This window comes from Diadema antillarum, unplaced genomic scaffold, assembly GCF_040938485.1.
Source record: "Diadema antillarum isolate AM-2024a unplaced genomic scaffold, OU_Dant_1.0 scf00000163, whole genome shotgun sequence".
Taxonomy (NCBI): Eukaryota; Metazoa; Echinodermata; class Echinoidea; order Diadematoida; family Diadematidae; genus Diadema; species Diadema antillarum.
Window position 1 is genome coordinate 875444 of NW_027271052.1, and position 18395 is coordinate 893838.

General features: G+C 40.1%; 1 protein-coding gene across 1 annotated transcript in view; it reads right to left on the minus strand.

The window, feature by feature from the left end:
• Positions 1-1492: 1492 nt before the first annotated feature.
• LOC139722341 (epithelial sodium channel subunit alpha-like) overlaps positions 1493-18395 on the minus strand; it is a 31299-nt gene continuing 14396 nt past the window's right edge. Inside the window, exons 5-11 of the mRNA XM_071633650.1 lie at positions 16952-17115; positions 14971-15169; positions 13449-13521; positions 12878-12935; positions 3843-3916; positions 2569-2644; positions 1493-1657 (exon numbers count right to left, since the gene is read on the minus strand). Coding sequence (XP_071489751.1) covers positions 1493-1657; positions 2569-2644; positions 3843-3916; positions 12878-12935; positions 13449-13521; positions 14971-15169; positions 16952-17115 — 809 coding nt within the window. The remainder of the gene's footprint in view (positions 1658-2568; positions 2645-3842; positions 3917-12877; positions 12936-13448; positions 13522-14970; positions 15170-16951; positions 17116-18395) is intronic.

Genomic DNA, 18395 nt, shown 5'->3' on the forward strand with positions numbered 1-18395 from the left:
AATCTTGGTGTTACTTTTGAATTTACTATGTCTATGTCATATCAAGTCTCTAGTTACTAGTATCTGTCAGTCTGTACGATACCAATTGCGTAACTTGGGCTTTATCAGAAAGTACCTCACTCAGTCTAGTACAGAAAAGATAGTGCATGCACTTATTACTTCTTGTTTGGATTTCTCTAATGCTCTACTGTATAACACATCAAAATCACAACCAGACCGTCTTCAAAAGCTTCAAAATAATGCTGCCCGTTTAGTTTTATTGTCACCTACGAGAGAACATGGAACACCCTTACTTATCTCTCTACACTGGCTACCCATTCATTATCGAATCATGTTCAAGTTACGGCTATTTGTTTTTCATTCACTGCATGGAACTGCTCCGAACTACAACTGTAGCTTGATTACCCCTTACAATCCTTCTAGGTGCCTTAGGTCTTCAAACTCATCTCTACTTGCTGTACCACAAACTCATAATTCTTGGGGTGATCGATCATTTCTTTATGCTGACTCCCACAAAACAGTCGTAATCTGTCCTCTCTAAGTGAGTTTAAGAGCTCTCTTAAAACCTGGTTATTCAAACAAACTTTTTTTTGTAAACATTTCCTTTATTCCTTTTCTCATACCTCTTTTTCACTGGTATTTTCTTTCTGCCTCTCTTTCTTGCGCCATGAGCATCTATTCATGATGGATACCGGCGCATTACAAGTGTTCATATTATTATTATTCAAAAATATTCCCAAACACATCGAAAAAGGTTTCATTTTACCATCATTTTACAGGAGACAAAAACACCATCGTCTGACATATGAGACGTTACACACAATGAAAATACAGTTACAGACCAAAATGTATGTGATGATTTTTACACAACGGTATCGAAAGATCATCGGTAGTCCTAGGAAACTGGAAATTGTTACGTCATATGACATGTGCTACCCGTAACTTTCTGCAAAGCCTGACCTTTAATAGTGGTTCCGCTTTGTCGTTTGCATATTATAAATCTTCTTGCCCACCCAACATGTGCAAGTTTGTGCGTTCTACAGAATTGACGTCCATTGAACAGCATAGTCCAGTGTATGCAATGTCAATGACAATGAAATAATGTCAACAATTTCTGACGTCGTACAGGACAACAGTATAAAACGAATATAAAGAGAATTCAGTTGAATATTTCATTATTAGAATTATGAAAGCGTTCTCTTGCAGAAAGCACAGCGGAATGATAATACCCTTAACATAATTGGTTCAGTGACAAGTTGAGGGAATGTGCAATCTTCAGAAAGAAATTGAATTTTGCAAATTTCTTTTTGCATCGTTTTCCATAATCATGTGACGTCACGAACGGTAGTCTCCTCATCAAACGATGGCCGACAGAAACTTTAAGAACTTTTGAACGGATTGCCGATTTTCCCCAAAACTTTCACTGATGTGTTCTACTATTGCTGCACTCACTCAATCCGCACATTAGATATCTGTGCAGTATTCCCCCTCTCTAAAACCCTGATTTCAGGCTGACTACTTTATTGCGGTAGTATGCCTTCCGAGCCAGGAACCGTACGATGTCGATGATGAGGATGCCGACTTCGCACACGGATAACATCGACAGCCCGATGTAGAGACCAAGAAGACCCCCGATACCTCCTAACAAGCTCTCCACCTGTGGAATCAAATGGTCGGAACCAAATAGTAACTTTCATTGCGGTCATTCCATGAGACCGACAATCTTGAGTCATACTGCCCATGAGTTCGACATTGGAAAAAGGTCTATGAGTCGTACAGCCCTCGAGTCATACAGCCAGTGAACTCGACACCAGGCACATAAGACCCATGAGTCTGACAGTAGGCAAATAAGGCCCATGAGTCCAACACTATAGGGGAAAAAGGCCAATGAGTACGACACTAGGCAAACAAGGCCCCAGAGTTCGACACCAGGCAGTAAATGTTTACACGGCGTACATTAAGCCTCGTGACGTAATGAGTGTCGAACCCGTGGGCCTTGCTTGTCTAATGTCGGACTCATGGGCTTTTTTTTTTCCTAGTGTCGGACTCGTGGGCCTTATTTGCCTAGTGTCGAGCTCAGGGGCTACGTGACTCGTGGGTGTCGAACACGTGACGTGCACCCGCTTTCATTACGTTTCAGGAGTGTATTGTAGACAAACTGGGCAGCTGTTTAACACTAAATCTTTACCTTGCAAACTCCAGATCGAGCAAAGTGTTTTTCGATGATTTTAAAGGGCTCTTTCTATCAACTAAAAAGGGTAAAGAAGCAGAAAGATATCACAATTTCTTTTGCACTACATCTTAATCGTTTTTAATCTTTTTTATTGCTCATTTCTCAAAGGCGCATCCACATTACGCTCAGTGATTTCTTATTGAAATTTACGATCAGTGTATGTCTTAGTAATCACAACACGTACTATAATGGTTCATCTGACGAACATGTAGGTGTATGATCTGAACGATTTACATCATCTAACAATATTAACGTTCGCGCGTTTGTATTACAAGGCTTCAAGATAAAGGTTCGAGATAATTGACTGGATGGCACTAATATGAACAAAAACTTACCGTGTACTTCGGATTCTGAATCATCTGCTCATAATTCAGCTCCTCGAAGTAAACTCGTACTCGGGCCAGATTCTTCCTGTGAAAGGGGTATAGATTGTTGATTGTGGAATTATATTGAAATCGGGCGAAAGTCTTTTCTACACCGATTACTTGTGCAGCTGGAGAAACGGTATTTGAAATTGCTTCTGTCGGAAGATTAATTTTCTAATACCATAGATTAATTGTCAGTCTCCGAGCACTCGGAAATCCATGTACTACTAGTAATACTCTAAATAAGTAAATAAATAAAATACCACATGCCACACGAAATGGCGACAACTAAACAACTTGAGTGGCCTGGTGATAATGTGCGACACACAAACCATAGACTACATTGTTTAATCGTTCCCTATCCTCCTAGACAAACGTTAATAGGACTGCTTCATGTTTAAAAAAACAATAATGTTTAAAAAAATAATGCTTTTTGGGGTATTTTCATATATGAGTCAATTGCAGAGAACAAGGCATTATCATGAAGAGCTGTACATCCTAATTGCTTCAGCCACTGATAAGTTAAAATGGGGAAAATGTCATCTGCCGCTTAAATTGGGAATGAAGGGCATTCGAGTCAGACGACGGAATGTAGTGTGGTGATATCTAGAGAAAGAACAAGACTTTGAAGTGGGATCCAAGATTCTTGCCCTGATTTCCTATCCACCAGTAATTAGCTTCCATTCATAAAAGAGAAAGATGAAGCGGCTGGTGAAGTATGATTTGGAAAGTCTGCAGCGGTCACTGTGAGCAGTGACATTATTGCGTGACAAGGGCGTCCGTGGAACAAAGCTAAAGGTCTCGGCCGGATGATTTATTCATCCTGCCATGAAATATTACATACGTACATATGTCATAATACATTAAAGTGGATCGTCATAAACTATTCAATGCTCGAATGGGACGTCCAGTATATATAACTTAAGCATCTATGAACACAAACAATATACAAAATATTTTGCGATACGCATTTAGTAAATTTACAATGTACGTTACGTAAATTAAAGAAGTAATGAAGCACATGAAACAAGGAGAGAAAAAGAACGAAAAACAAGAAAAACTAAAAATGAGGTGAGGAATGGAGCACACAAAGCACACCATTGACCCTCTTAAGGAAGAAACAGACACAAATAAGCTTGTATAGAAACTAGTCAGAGATAGTTTATATATACTGCCGTAAAATGATGCCGCTCTGAATTATAAGAAATTATTTCTTTTTGCTACAGCTTTGCACTTGACTTTACCTCGTAAGTTCCACACTTTGCAGAATGCGGTCTGCCTTTTCGTTGTACGACTTCAAACGTTCAGTAAGGTGCTCCTTAAAAAAAAGAAAAAAAAGAAAGAGGAAAAATGTCTGACAATAAACAAGTTCAGTACGTTTTAGTACTAACACACTATAAACACTGATAGTGATGGAAAAGAAAACATAATTGTGGGGCTGTCGATTAAAATGATAAAGATTACTTTCAGTTTCAGTTTTAATTTGCTTTGCATCTCAACATATACATGCTAAATCATTATGACAAATCAACACAACGACGTTGTCATCGTTACATAATGTATACAAATCACTCCTATAGCATGTTTAAATGCCATAAAATGCAAAAAAAAAAAATGCACACATTCCTGTCTACACTCATACCATAAACTATTGACCTGGTGTCAACACAAGTGATACAGACGTCGACTGCTGTGGGAGAGAAAATACAGAGTGTTTAATCCAAAAGATTGACAAAGGCGTTTTAAATCCTGCGACAAGAATATTCTGTATAGTAATTATTTTGTTTGCTAGTTTGCTTGTTTCATTTTCTGGGAAGATTTCTAGATGACCCATATTCAGCCGCACCAGCTGGTCTTCCTTGGGGTCCAGTTGGATGTGAGGCGGCATATTTCATCGGGTTAACAAAAGTAATCATCTTCAATTTTTCTTGACTAAGTTAGCTTTAAAGAGTACACAATTAATTTTTCCCTACATTAAACTTTGAATATCCTTACTAGTTGCAAATCATCGGACGTTCAGATTTTAGGGTTGTATAAAATAGATAAATGTATTCCATTGCCTTCGATAAAAAAAGAAAGAAAATAATAATGATAATGAATAAATACATAATTACATAATTACATAAATACATAAATAAGCACATAAATAAATAAAATCCTTGCACTTTTTGGTTTCGGTTGTATTTACACCGTACACGTGCTAGCTTTCAATGCTAGAAGATTACAGAATGTTCTGCTGATGGCAGAATGTGTTCTTGATTAATACGAACCCATTAGATATCACGATAGTGATGTTGTTGAAGCGATATGGCTCGTATGAAAATTTAACAGTACAGGCTTTCGAATCTATGAAACGCATTGACTTCAGAGTGATTGATTTTTTTTTGTTCATTCTCGCTTTCTGTCTCTGTTCGCCCAATTACGTCTGTCACTCTCTATCAATCTATCTATCCATCTATCTATCTATCTATCTATCCATCTATCTATCTATCTATCAATCTATCTATCTATCTATCTATCTATCTCTCTATCTCTCTCTCTATCTATCTATCTATCTATCTATCTATCTATTTATCTATCTATCTATATCTATCCATCTATGTATGTATGTATGTATATATCTATCTATCTATCTATCTATCTTTCCCTCTGTCTGTCTATCTTTTTGAAGTTTATGCTTCTCATGGAATTTATTGAGTGGGGTGAGACCTGGAGGGGCATGGACGATTTTCACTTTCTGATAACGCCCTCACCGTCACCACCACTCAAGTCTTCCCTCCCCGCCCCCCTTGACCGTGACCACGAGCATGCTGCATTATTTTGTGTGGCATTCTATGCAAGCCTCATTGACAGGCTGTGTGTTGCGTTTTCTTCTCATTCAACGAACATCCCTGCCCTACCTGCATTATGCATCCGATGTTCTAAGTTTTATGATACGCCACTCATGTTGAGTGTTTTCACTGGAATAGAGCCTATACGATAATGTTTACCCTTGATAGTTAAAACTGCTCTGACAACAATACTCACACCCCTGGGAGTTTCAGTAGTTGCTATGGAGCACGAGCCCCCCCCCCCCCCCCCAAAAAAAAAAAAAAAATTAACAGCGCGTGAAAGGCCACATTCTTGCAAACACAGCAACCACTATAATACCTCCATTCACTTACAGGACTACGAGGGAGACTTTCAAACATAACTTGGATTGTACATTTCTCTCGCTTAGTTTACATTCATATATATACCCAAATTTGCTTTGAATGGGTGCTTATCTATACCCTGATAAGCAAGAATATTCGACGAAAAAAGACAAACAGAGGTAAACTACCACCAAACGAGATCACAAAAAAGCATTGAACATGATGAGTATAAACATGAGTGTAAGGTATAAAGTAAATCTAAGTATAATCACACACTTGTTCTGTCTCCTTCATAGTATGCTCCCAAGCCCAAACCCTTAAAGGGGAAGTCCGGACGATTATCAGCCGTTTCGTGTGTAAAGAACAATATTTCATGAACCTATTACCCTTTTCCCGACGAGAAAAGACCATCAGATACATTTACTATGATTTTTTTTTTTTAAATAAGGTAATTCTTCATGTTCGAATCCGTCGCGAGCTGCCCTTCGTACTATCTGTCCCAGGATGCATTGCGCGTGACGTATCGGGCGCAGTTTCCTCAGCTGAGAGCACCGCGAGCGAAGCCCAGCTACGCATCGATCTCCCATTGCACTGCTGACTGCGGGCGGTATCTGCATGCCTGCATAGGTGTGCCTTGTCGGCGCTACTGCAGGAGACCGTACACCGATTTAGGAGTGCTGTTGCCAAACGCTGTATTCCTTTATTCAAATAATTTTCGTTATATATCTATATAAAATCTTCAAAGATTAATGTAAAATAGTTTGCAATGCTATAACATTTTCGTTTAAATTGAAATATGTATGTATTATAATACTGCCGTACTTATTAGTGTCCACCCCATCACTTACAATGCATTAGCTGTTGTCGGGCTGTGCAGGCATACATTTACGTCTGCTGCTGCCAAGTGCTATCACAATCCGCGATCGTTTTTTCGACTTCTGAGTGTGAACAATCTGAAATCAGTCTGTCAATGTAAGAATTATTGCCTCTTTTGTTGTCCGAGACTGTTGAAAAGTGTGTCTGACGGTGATAAAATACGACAGTATACATGTAACTTGAACCGAGGAAGAAACGCCAGCGCCAGCTTGGTACCGCCGCCGCGCCGCGCCGGTAACTACGACCAGCAGCCCAATACACACAGCGTAATCGGGCTGCGTGTTGTAGCATTCAGGATCATGTAAAGGTAGTATCGTGGATAGATATCAATTTAAAATCGAAATATTTCTTCAATTTGAAGACTTACTAGTAAAGTTGAAGTATTGACAACACCCTAACACTTGACACATCGGCATTTTTTTAATGAAGCAATAGATCATGCCGCGTGCATCCGCTGTGTGGTCAGAGACTGTTGAGCGGTACGCTACTACCGCTTGCTTGGCCCGTATCACCGTTGCTCAAGCAGGGTTCCCCCGAGCCAGCTGACGCTCCAAGCAAAAAGCAATGTGAGGATGAAACGTCACGCTGTCACGTGATCTTTCTCGCCGGCGTACAGAAATCGAACGGTTACGATTCAAAGTTAGTGATGCTAAAAAATCGATTGTGGCGAGTTGGGAGGGTCTTTTTCAATGAAACTTAGTCATTATGGTCCTTTATTTATGTAGATTTTGGTTAATTTTTTTCAAAATCGTCCGGACTTCTCCTTTAACTATATTTATATCAGTTAAGCGTATGTTACAAATAAATTTCCTCAGAGTAAGATGTTGTTTGCCAGCAGAATCGTTTTGCTAGAGTTAAATTGATGCCGACGCTGGATGAAGAAGAAGACAAATTTCATATCAACATCAAGTAGTATCAACTGCAAGCAGTGTTCCTCTTAGTTCTCAAGTGTCATTACAATGTTTTAATTAGGACATTTATTTTCAGCTTCAGACCAGTTTGACATCTTACAAACAAACTTGTTGACTAAAATTAATGTTGTTAAATACTTTCGAGAGAGTGCTCTCACTTGTCAAATGATATTTTACGACTAATTGGTTTCACACGCTCCAGCCCGTATGTTTGTATTACCGTGGTACTCCCTCAGTAACATAAATTATTAGCCATCGGTGAAGGCGACAAAACAAAATGGCGTCTGGATCAGAATACGCCTTGTCAAAATCTTCCCACTTGTCCATCTTCGCTTTGTATTTCACAAATGTGGATGACATGAAACTTTAATATCTGCACATGTTCTTTTTTTTTGTTATTTCTATTATGCTGAATATGCAGAAACTGAAGTAAGTGAGCGATAAATACATCACATCTCTGCTGTTGTTTCTGTGTGCAATAGAGTTCTCTGATTTGAGAAGAGGGTGAATGGGGGACGTGTTTGTAAAAAGTTGATCAAATTATGAGGGGGGTCGAAAATAATGCACACACTATGACCAACCATACGAACCTGAAGAAGAGATTTCATTGGGATGAAAATGATGTCAGGGTTGTAGTTATTCTATAAGACTCAATGACACTGATGAAGGGGGTGCACGCCACGAGACCGACACCCACGAGCATGGGCGTCACCAGGGGGGGTGCGTTGGGTGCGAACGCACCCCCTTCAGATCCTTAAAAAAAAAAAAAAAAAAAAAAAAAAATCAGTCTGCGAGCGACCTCAACGGCGGACGCTAAATAATTACTCTTTTCTAATTTTGTTTATATTTTGCACCAGGGACACACACACACACACACACACACACACACACACACAAATCAATTCGCACCCCTGTTTCTGGCAGCACTGATTTTGTACATATCTATTAGTATAGTGTTTACTATTTATCGACCGTACTGTAAATCCGTACGATACGGAGCATGACCATTGTATATATACACGTTTGCCCCATCCCACATAATCATAATATCCGCGATGAAAAGATCTTCTTGCTTTTTTTTAGAATTCAAGAAATCTGTCCAATTATTTCACCCAAAAGCAGTGGCGTAACTACGGAGCGGGGGGGGGGGGGAGGGGGTGCGCCCCCCTCCCAATCCGCTGGTAAAAAAAAAAAAAAAAGACTTACCGAAATAGTATTCCTCAAGTGTTAGTAAACTGCTTTCGAATGAAAGGGTGATCAAGAAATAAGACATTTTTCTATGATTTCTTTTAACCATAATTAGATAGGTATATATAGTGTGAAACATTGTTCAAAAAGCCCGGACCCGACAAAATATTGTGATTCAGCGTGATTCCTGGTTGGCATTCTGCATATAAGCAGGATTTGCGCAGTGTACTCAGCACATCCGAACGAAGAGTCGCTACAATGTTGCGCAATGTGATGTAGAACACCTTTGTACCTTACGCTTCGTTATATCAAAGCTAGATCATTGATTTTGCAGTGTTGCTTTACATACTAGTCTATGTAAAAATGTCTTGCATTGCCAATAAAAAGACTTGACCTGGGCTAATTCCTAACTTTTCCATGTACATATAAGACACACACGCAAACAAACACGCACAATTAGTTTAGGGGATGCTCTAAAGTGCAGATTTTGGACATCCTTTCCCCGCTTGGTCACTTCGACGCCACCTCGCTGGTCATACCTCCCCCAGTCATGAACATAAACCCACACCCTTGACTACCAGTGGCGGATCCAGGGAGATGGGCGCACCGGGCGCACCGGGCGTCCCCCCCCCCTCCCCCTTTAAATTCCAAAGCGAAAAAAAATAATATAGCTTCAAACGGCAGTTTTTGGACAGTAAAATGTCAAAATTTTCAAGCTCGCTCGCTCCTCTCGCTCGCATTTAGTCGTAATGCCATTCTCCTGAAGTTGCTGGCAGTAATTGCCGGTAGTTGCGCCTGATGCGTCCCCCCCCCCCTTAATTTCCAAAGCAAAAAAAAAAGCTACAAACGGCAATTTGAGGACTGTAAAATGTCAAAATTTTCAAGCTCGCTCGCTCAGTTCGCTCGCATTTAATCTTTATGCCATTCTTCTGATGTTGCTGCCAGTAATTGCCTGCAGTTGCGCCCGGTGCGTGCCCCTTAATTTCCAAAGCGAAAAAATATGGCTAAGAACGGCAGTTTTTGGACTGTAAAATGCAAAAATTTTCAAGCTCGCTCTCTTCGCTCGCTCGCATTTAATCGTTATGCAATTCACCTGATGTTGCTGCCAGTAATTGCCAGCAGTTCCGCCCGGTGCCCCTCCCCCCTTAATTTCCAAAGCAAAAAACATATGGCTAAGAAAAGAACGGCAGTTTTTGGACTGTAAAATGTGATATTTTCAAGTTCGCTCGTTCCGCTCGCTCGAATGTAATCATTATGCTCTCCTGATATTGCTGCCAGTATTTGCCAGCAGTTGTGCCCGATGCGCCCCCTTAAATTCTAAAGCGAAGAAATATAGCTACAAACGGCAGTTTGTTTGTTTTTTACTGTAAAATGTCAAAATTTTCAAGCTCGCTCGCTCGCTCGCTCGCATTTAATTGTTATACGCAATTCTCCTGATGTTGCTGCCAGTAATTGCCGGCAGTTGCACCCGGTGCGCCCCCCCCCCCCCCCCCCGCCCACCTCCTTTATTTCCAAAGCGAAAAAATATGGCTCCAAATTGCAGTTTTGGGACTGTAAAATGTCAAAAATTTCAAGCTCGCTCTCTTCGCTCGCTCGCATTTAATTGTTATGCCATTCACCTGATGTTGCTGCCAGTAATTGCCAGCAGTAAGATGCGCCCGGTGCGCCCCCCCCCCCTTAATTTCCAAAGCAAAAAAAAAAAAAAAAAAAAAATTACGGCTAAAAAAGGCAGTTTTGGGACTGTAAAATGTCAAAATTTTCAAGCTCGTTCGCTCGCTCGCTTGCTCGCTCGCTCGCATTTAATTGTTATGCAATTTATTCTCCTGATGTTGCTGCCAGTAATTACCGGCAGTTGCGCCCGTTGCGCCCCACCCCTCCTTTATTTCCAAAGCGAAAAAATATGGCTACAAACGGCAGTTTTTGGACTGTAAAATGTCAAAATTTCCAAGCTCGCTCTCTTTGCTAGCTCGCATTTGATTATTATGCCATTCACCTGATGATGCTGCCAGTAATTGCCAGCAGTTGCACCCGGTGCGCCCCCCTTAATTTACAAAGCAAAAAAATATGGCTACAAACGGCAGTTTTTGGACTGTCAAATGTCAAAATTTTCAAGCTCGCTCGCTCCGCTCGCTCGCATGTAGTCGTGATGCCATTCCCCTGATATCGCTGCGAGTAATTGTCGTTTCACACCGTCATTCAATAATCCATTCATAAGGGGTACAACCCTCTCCGGCACTTCCACACCGTCCCCCCACCCTAGCTTGCTCGCTCCCTCGCATACTACCCCCCCCCCCCCCCCAAAGATGAAATCCTAATAGCTACCGGCGCGCCGGTGCCCTTTCCCCGCTTGGTTTCCCTCAAAAAAACAGTAAAAGTCTAGGGATTGAGAGCTTCCTATATTCCAAATGTCTGTCCAAAAAATCTCGTAAACATTTAGTGTCAAAACGCACCCCCCTTGAAAAAAAGCTGGTGACGCCCCTGACGAGTCATACAGCCCACGAGTCATACAGCTCACAAGTCATACAGCCCATGAGTTATAAAGCTCATGAGTCATACAGCCCAATAGTTCGACACTGAGCTAACAAGGTCCACGAGACCGACGCATTAAGCCCCGTGTTGTATCTGTCGAATCTGTTTTTACCTATTGTGTCGAACTCATGGGCTTTATTACCCACGCCGATGAAAATCGGCAGGGGGTTATGTAAAGGGTTCCGTATGTTTGTTTGTTTGTTTGTTTGTTTGTTTGTTTGTGTACAAGATAACAAGAGGACGGGTAAACGGATTTGCACGAAATGTTCAGGGGATGTTTGGATAATGGCAGGAAAGAATCGGTTAGATTTTGGTGATAATCGGTTGACCCTTGCAAATTCTGTGTGACCTTGAAGTTTTGACCCCATGATATAGTGACCACTCCGAAAATTTCCCGTTTCTCACTTTGCGATTTTCCGCTACGATACGAACACATAAACTCCCAAACGATCCGACTTCGCTGCTCAAATGTTCGTAAGAATTCCGAAATCTACGTTTAGGCCTATTTGAGGGACTATGTCCTTCTAGATTTATGAAAGTTCGTTCTCCGTCGTCACAAACTGGCCCGTATTTTGATGATTTTTCAAATTAACATTGATTGTTTTTTTCGTTGGAGGAGCATTTGCTCGGTCGCAGTTACACTGCACGATATGCGCGCTCAATGTCAATGCGTGTGCAAGGCCGCTGAAAATGCATCGCGCTGTACACTGTTGGTGCAAAATTGCATCGGGGACGTTGCGGCGCTCGCTGGTGACCGAATACTGGTGCAGTAGACATTTGCATTCAACCCTTGCATTGAATAATTTCCGTAGACACTAATCATAAAAGCCCTAGGGGTAATTGCCTAGGGAGTACGTAAATTTTGTTTTTCTTTTGCGCTTTTGTGGATACCATCAAAGATCGTACACTCATACGACCTTTGATATCATCACACTCTCGGCTTGCTATGAGCAAAATATCCCGCAAGAAAACGGCGTATTTCTCGATTTTTAGCGCTTTTTCGGCGACCCGTCGCGTAAACAATATACTCTTAAAACTGGACTTAATTCGCGCGCGCTTGGAAAAGTTCTGATTCTGCACGTTTGACGGTGGTATTTGGGATTTGCGATGGATTTTTGGAGGAGATTAAAGGACTTTCCTGCTGTGAATGAGTGTTACCGTATGTGAAATGATGTGATTTGCGTGTGATGTGACTGTAGACCCAAAGATCGTACACTTCAGTGTACGATCTTTGGTAGAACTCACTGGCTGGTGATAAAGCACACTGGCAATTAAGTGACCGAATTCTGGTAGATGACCGAATGCACATTATGTTTACCCCGACTTTGTACAAGGCGTGGGTCTGGCGCCTTTGACGGCCCCTCTCTAGTTTGCCTAGTGTCGACCTCATGGGTTGTATGACTTGTGAGCTGTATGACACATGGCCCTGCAATGTTTTCAATGTCGAACTCGTGGGCTGTATGACTCGTGGGTATCGGTCTTGTGGGATGACCCCTATGAATGTCCTATCAGAATGTCCTCTACTGATCAAGGCAATCTCTTTAGGGATTACGAAGTAGGGCAGTGTTATACGTGTTGTACGTGCTTTATTTGGTTTGTTTGTTGCTGTTGTTGTTTTGGCGCCATGATTAGCTCACTTACATCGTATCTCTCTGACGGCCATAATGAAGACGACACGGCAGTGATGTAGTTCGTCTCTCTATTGATGTCAAGATAAGAGATTGAAAAGCATTATGTTGAAACAATAGGAATTTAGAAAACACGATTACACTCTTACGCATCGAAATAATCACTGAGGACTTGGAATTAAGGTTGATACTAGTTTACAAAATGTCGATATCAGTAGGGTTTTAGTGGCTGCTTGAAACTTCAGGTATTAATTGTAAAAGACGCAAATTAATTTAGTATAGATAAAGGACTCGAGGAGATGTTTTAGCAATACTGTCTTCAAATCAAATACTTATATCTCAGTCAGTCCCACATGATCAAAATGAGGTTTGATTTCTAACTGAAGATAAAAAATACTTTTCCATACATGATCATAAGCCACATGATTTTGAATAGGTAGTTCTATACTATCTATACTTAGTATTCGCTTAATGAGTATAGACCTACACAGTACGTTTATGTACGGATGTCTCATGAATATAGACGGCGAAAGAGTTGAGGGCGAGATTCTGAGGGAAATGAGAAAGAGAGAGATTTTTCTTACTCGCAGGCAATGGGACAGATACATTCCAGTTTGCCGTCGAGGAAGAACGCTTCGATGGCCTGTCGGCAAATCTCTGCATCAAAGAAACACGATAATAACGCATGGATCAAAGACTATACTCCCAGTAACAAACAAGGATACGAAAGAACAAATCCACACCAAGTGAGTGTAAATTAATAGATTTTAACAAAATTCAGACAAACAAAATTGGTAGAAGTTTCATATATACAGAAATTGGTCCTGAGATAAAACACTTTCAAATTGAGCATATACAGTCACGAACCCGTGATATAAACAGCAACCACTTATAATGCTCATATGCAATTTTCCTCATGTGATGACGTCACCAATTCATAAGTCTACATACTTCAATGAATAGTTTTCCTTTCTTGAAATAGGAAATGATAAAGCGAAACACGTCCATTCCCCCATTGAATCTAGGGTGTCATGGGAATCCAAAAGTAAAGAAAAGTTTATTAGAATTTCACACAAAATGAACAGGAAAGCAGAATTCTGAATCAAAATGTGAAGTACTCAGTCGTCTTATATTCTGTTTTTAAGAAAGGAACAGTTTACATTTGGTACATGTACTACCTAAATTCATTTTTATTCCATTTAATATGTCTTCAAATGACCGTGTATTACATGATATAAGTATTTCCTCGTGACAGTTGAGATCCCGTTTGCATTCATTAGTAATTGTACGTCGGGCAAGCCTTTTTTTTAAAGCAAATCAGTCTATTGCAAACATAAAAAAGTTCTTTTACCCCATCCATAATGGGTTGCCTCCCTGTGATTTGCTATACGCTGGTAATAGATAGAAGGCCCTATCCTATTGATGGAGATGAGGATGGGGCTTTTAACTTTCTGCGAGATACCGGCAAGAAGCCACTTACGAAATAATACAGAGCATATCATTCTAAGCGGAATTCAAAGTTTATATGATGAAAATTGGTTTGGGAATGGTTTAAACATCTATAAACAAAGTAAAACAAAGCGATCCTTGCAAAAAGGTGGGTCCCACCTTTATCAAGATTGCTTTGTGTTGGATATCTCGGCCATTTCAAACAACAATTTTCATCAAATAAACGTAAAATCACTTTTGGAATTACATGCTCTTTCATATTATTTCCCAAGAGGTTTGTCATTATCTCATCTAAAATGATAGCAACCTGCCGTTAGGTCTCAACCAAAATTATAGGATCCCTAAATATTGTCTGTGTCAATAACGCGACATGAACTACATGGATCGAGCGGTGAGATAACCCGATTCCGTGAATCTGTCCACTGCCTCTTAATCCGTCCATAGCGCCATCATATCTCTTGCTGTTTGTTTGTCGCGTAACCTCCACTTAAAAAAAAATAAAATAAAAAACAAAAATAGGACAAAACAACAACAACAACAACAACAACAAGCAAACGCACATTCTCTCACAGACAGCATAGGTGCATGTATGTTTATAGTCAATATATTCTGTCTAGAATCTGGAGTAGCTAATGTTATTAAAGTGATTTCTCTTACGCTGCGTTCTGTTGAGCGGACTACAGATGGTGTCGTTCATCATAATATCAGTCACACAGCCACACCTCTGGAAGAGGTGCTGTTGGATACATGACTTCACGCATGCGCGAGAGGAGTAGCTGTATTCTGTTGACGTGAAGTTTGTTTTGCTACCGTCCGTGCAGTTTCCATGAGGTTTACCCAGCCTCTGTATGTACGACTGTTAGAAAAAAAAAAGTAACACAGTAATGATGTTTGAAAAAACGACAGTTACGATGATAGCAGTTGTTTTGGGAGTATGTATATAGTATGTGGTGATGGTGGTATGATTATTTTATGACTTATTTAGGTGACATTAAGACACGATAAGTATTATAGCTCATTCCATCCGCATAGCATCGTTGCATTAAGAAGATAGGGGCAGTGTACATTTCATTGGCTGTGAGACTGCCGATGCCTTCCAAAAATATAAGGAACAAATGATTGAAACGAAATTCATACGATCATACGAATTCATTGAGGTCAAGAATATAATCTTTTATTTCTTATGTTTCGAGACATCCTGTATTTTGTTGTTGTCATTGTGTGTTTTGTTTTGTCTTGTCTGGTCGTGTTCTTACGTTTTACTTTCATTTGAACACATCATAAATAATTGAAATTAAATTAATGATTTTAGGTCAGCTAAAAAAATGGGACATCTCCTTTCTGCCTGCTACCTACCATAGCATAACTGTTAACCTATGTACGTGTAATTGTCAATCTATTGTTGTATTTTTCCCCTTTTCACTGTCTTACTGATATGTTTGTAATCATATCTGAATATTGATGTATGTATTTGTTTTTAATATGTTCCTTGCTTTGGTGAAATAAAGAAACTTGAAACCGTAATAATTCTGATGTCACCTTTTCAGTTGCAAAAGATTACCGAGAGATCATAGCGTGGCGTGCCTCCCACTTCATGGAAGCAATGTTTAGTGCTATGACCTGTATTATGAAGCCTTCTGTCAACGTACAGATAATAGAGATTGGAGTCAACGATATTCATCCTTTGCAAAATGTCTCATTCAATTTCACATTCTTTGTAAACAGGATGAAAATTGCTGAAATTAGTTTAATTTGCGATGACAATAAGCAATCATCATGATCTTTGGCTGGTATAATGGTTTACCAGGTCAACGCAAGCGTCATCTCCATTGAAGGCGTCAGAATTGCTTGAACGGAGTTACATTATCAGATTATACCATTTCCACGATTGCAAATGGCGGAGCTTCAATAATAGATGTGCTACTTCCATGACAATTGGAGGAGATGAAAGCTCGTAAGAAGGATATTAAACTTTGATGATTATTTTTTTGGGGATGAAAATTACAAATATGTTTTTAATGCTTTTTAGTCGATTACAGACATGAACGTACTGTTATTTTGCTTTTTGCAGATTATTAGAATTTCTGTCCTATTTTAATAATTGCGTTGCTTAATACTAAAAAACTACTTTAATTTAATTGAATTGAAAATATGAACTGTTTTTGAATGGTAAAATCCCAATGGGGATTGCTATTATACATGCACATAACATATGCTTCTGCTGTGTGAATGCAAACATACCTTCCTATATACCATCAATTATCAAACGTAGTAAAAGTGAGTTTGCTTGTTTGTGTGTTTATCTCATGTGTCTTACAATCTTTGAATGTCTGTATTTCCGAGATCGTCATTCTATCTTCAAAAAGTAATCATATGCGTCTTCACTTTCTGTGTGTTTTTCCTCTAAAACCGCGTAATCTGAACGGATATTACTGTTGCCATGGTGAAACCTTGAAAAGTCTTATAATTCGTTCTTCATGCCCGATTTCAAATTTTCATCGTTTAATTTGTTGGTGTGATCCACTGGTTTCCCTTTTTAAATTCATTCCGGTCAGTCATGGATGTGAGAATAGTTTAGCGCGAATGTAGGGGAGACTTTCGAACCGTAAATGTAATAAATTAAAAACAAAAACGTAACCTGATGCAAGCCGACGTTGGTGGCCTGTCCCGTGGAGGCCACTACCCCGTCGTCCTCGGGAAAAGGGAAAACTGTCGGAGGATGTATCGACACCCTTACTCCAGATTCTTGGGCGAAGAGTCCCACGTACTCCGGCTGCTCGGTAAACAACGTTAGGTGCAAACCTAGTCCAAAGTAGAAGATAAAGTAGAAATAGAAGTAGTTGTATAGTAGTAGTAGTAGTAGTAGTAGTAATAGTAGTAGTAGTAGTAGTAGTAGTAGTAGTAGTAGTAGTAGTAGTAGTAATTGTTGTTGTTGTGGTGGTGGTGGCGGTGGTAGGAGAAGAATATGTAGTAATAACAATCATACAAAAGTAGGCCTAATGATAGCAATGATTGGAATGTTGCGTGACAATAATGGTGATACAATGTACATGTAATTGAAACAAAACTGATAATGCTGCATACGACATACCACTACGTTACATAGTTCTGATATTCTGATCAAATTAATGGTGATAACCATGAATTAGTATACAAAATGATGCACAGGACATAGTGGATCGGTGGGAAGTGAGCGCGAGGTAAACGAGAGCATCCTATTCTCATTGATCCACGAAACAGGCCTGAGCATCATTTGTGTTATCAAAAAGGGGCCTGTCAATTCATGAAATTCAACCTTTTTTCCCCATCATGTGTCCGGTACACCTACAACAAGGCCTGAGCCATGCATGCGGATGTTAACGGACGCATGGCTCAGTGTGGATCAGAAATATCAATGCATGATAACTGACCAATCAGATCGCAAACATTGTAAAGCCCAATTTATTGTTTAAAAAAATACTAATGATAATCAACGTGCATGGTCACAATTACTAAATCATTCTCAAGCTGAACTCTGTTAAATTAAAAAACCATTGATTGCCTGTATCATGTTCATGGGGCGCATCTCGATCGGTTCCATGACATATGCTCCTGCGACAATTGCTCCCATGAAATATCTGCACGCTAAGCCAGACATAAAACCTACTCACAATTATAACCCTAACCCTAATCCTTACCCTCACATCAAACTAAACCTCAAATCCTATCGCAACCCTTCCCCTAAGCCTAAGTCCTTGGAGAAAATAAGACTGGGGCCATTGTTGCTGGAGCAAATGTTATGTCACCATCTCGATCTGAACTGATGGAATGCCAAGCCATCGGATTTACACGTTCCTCAAGTAAAAGCCACGTGGATTAATGATTTAGTGATCCATCATAGGTAGTATGACACGAGGAAGCATGCTGACGACTTAACCCTAATCAGCTAATGGCACAGTGAGCTGAATGCTTTAAATAAGCTAGCCAAAGAATTGATTGGTGGCGCAAACTGCCATCGAGATGAATATGCAATTAATGTATTAATGTCTGAATACGGTGCCCCCGCCGCCGCTTAATCAAGATGTGTCGGAATGGGACTGGGC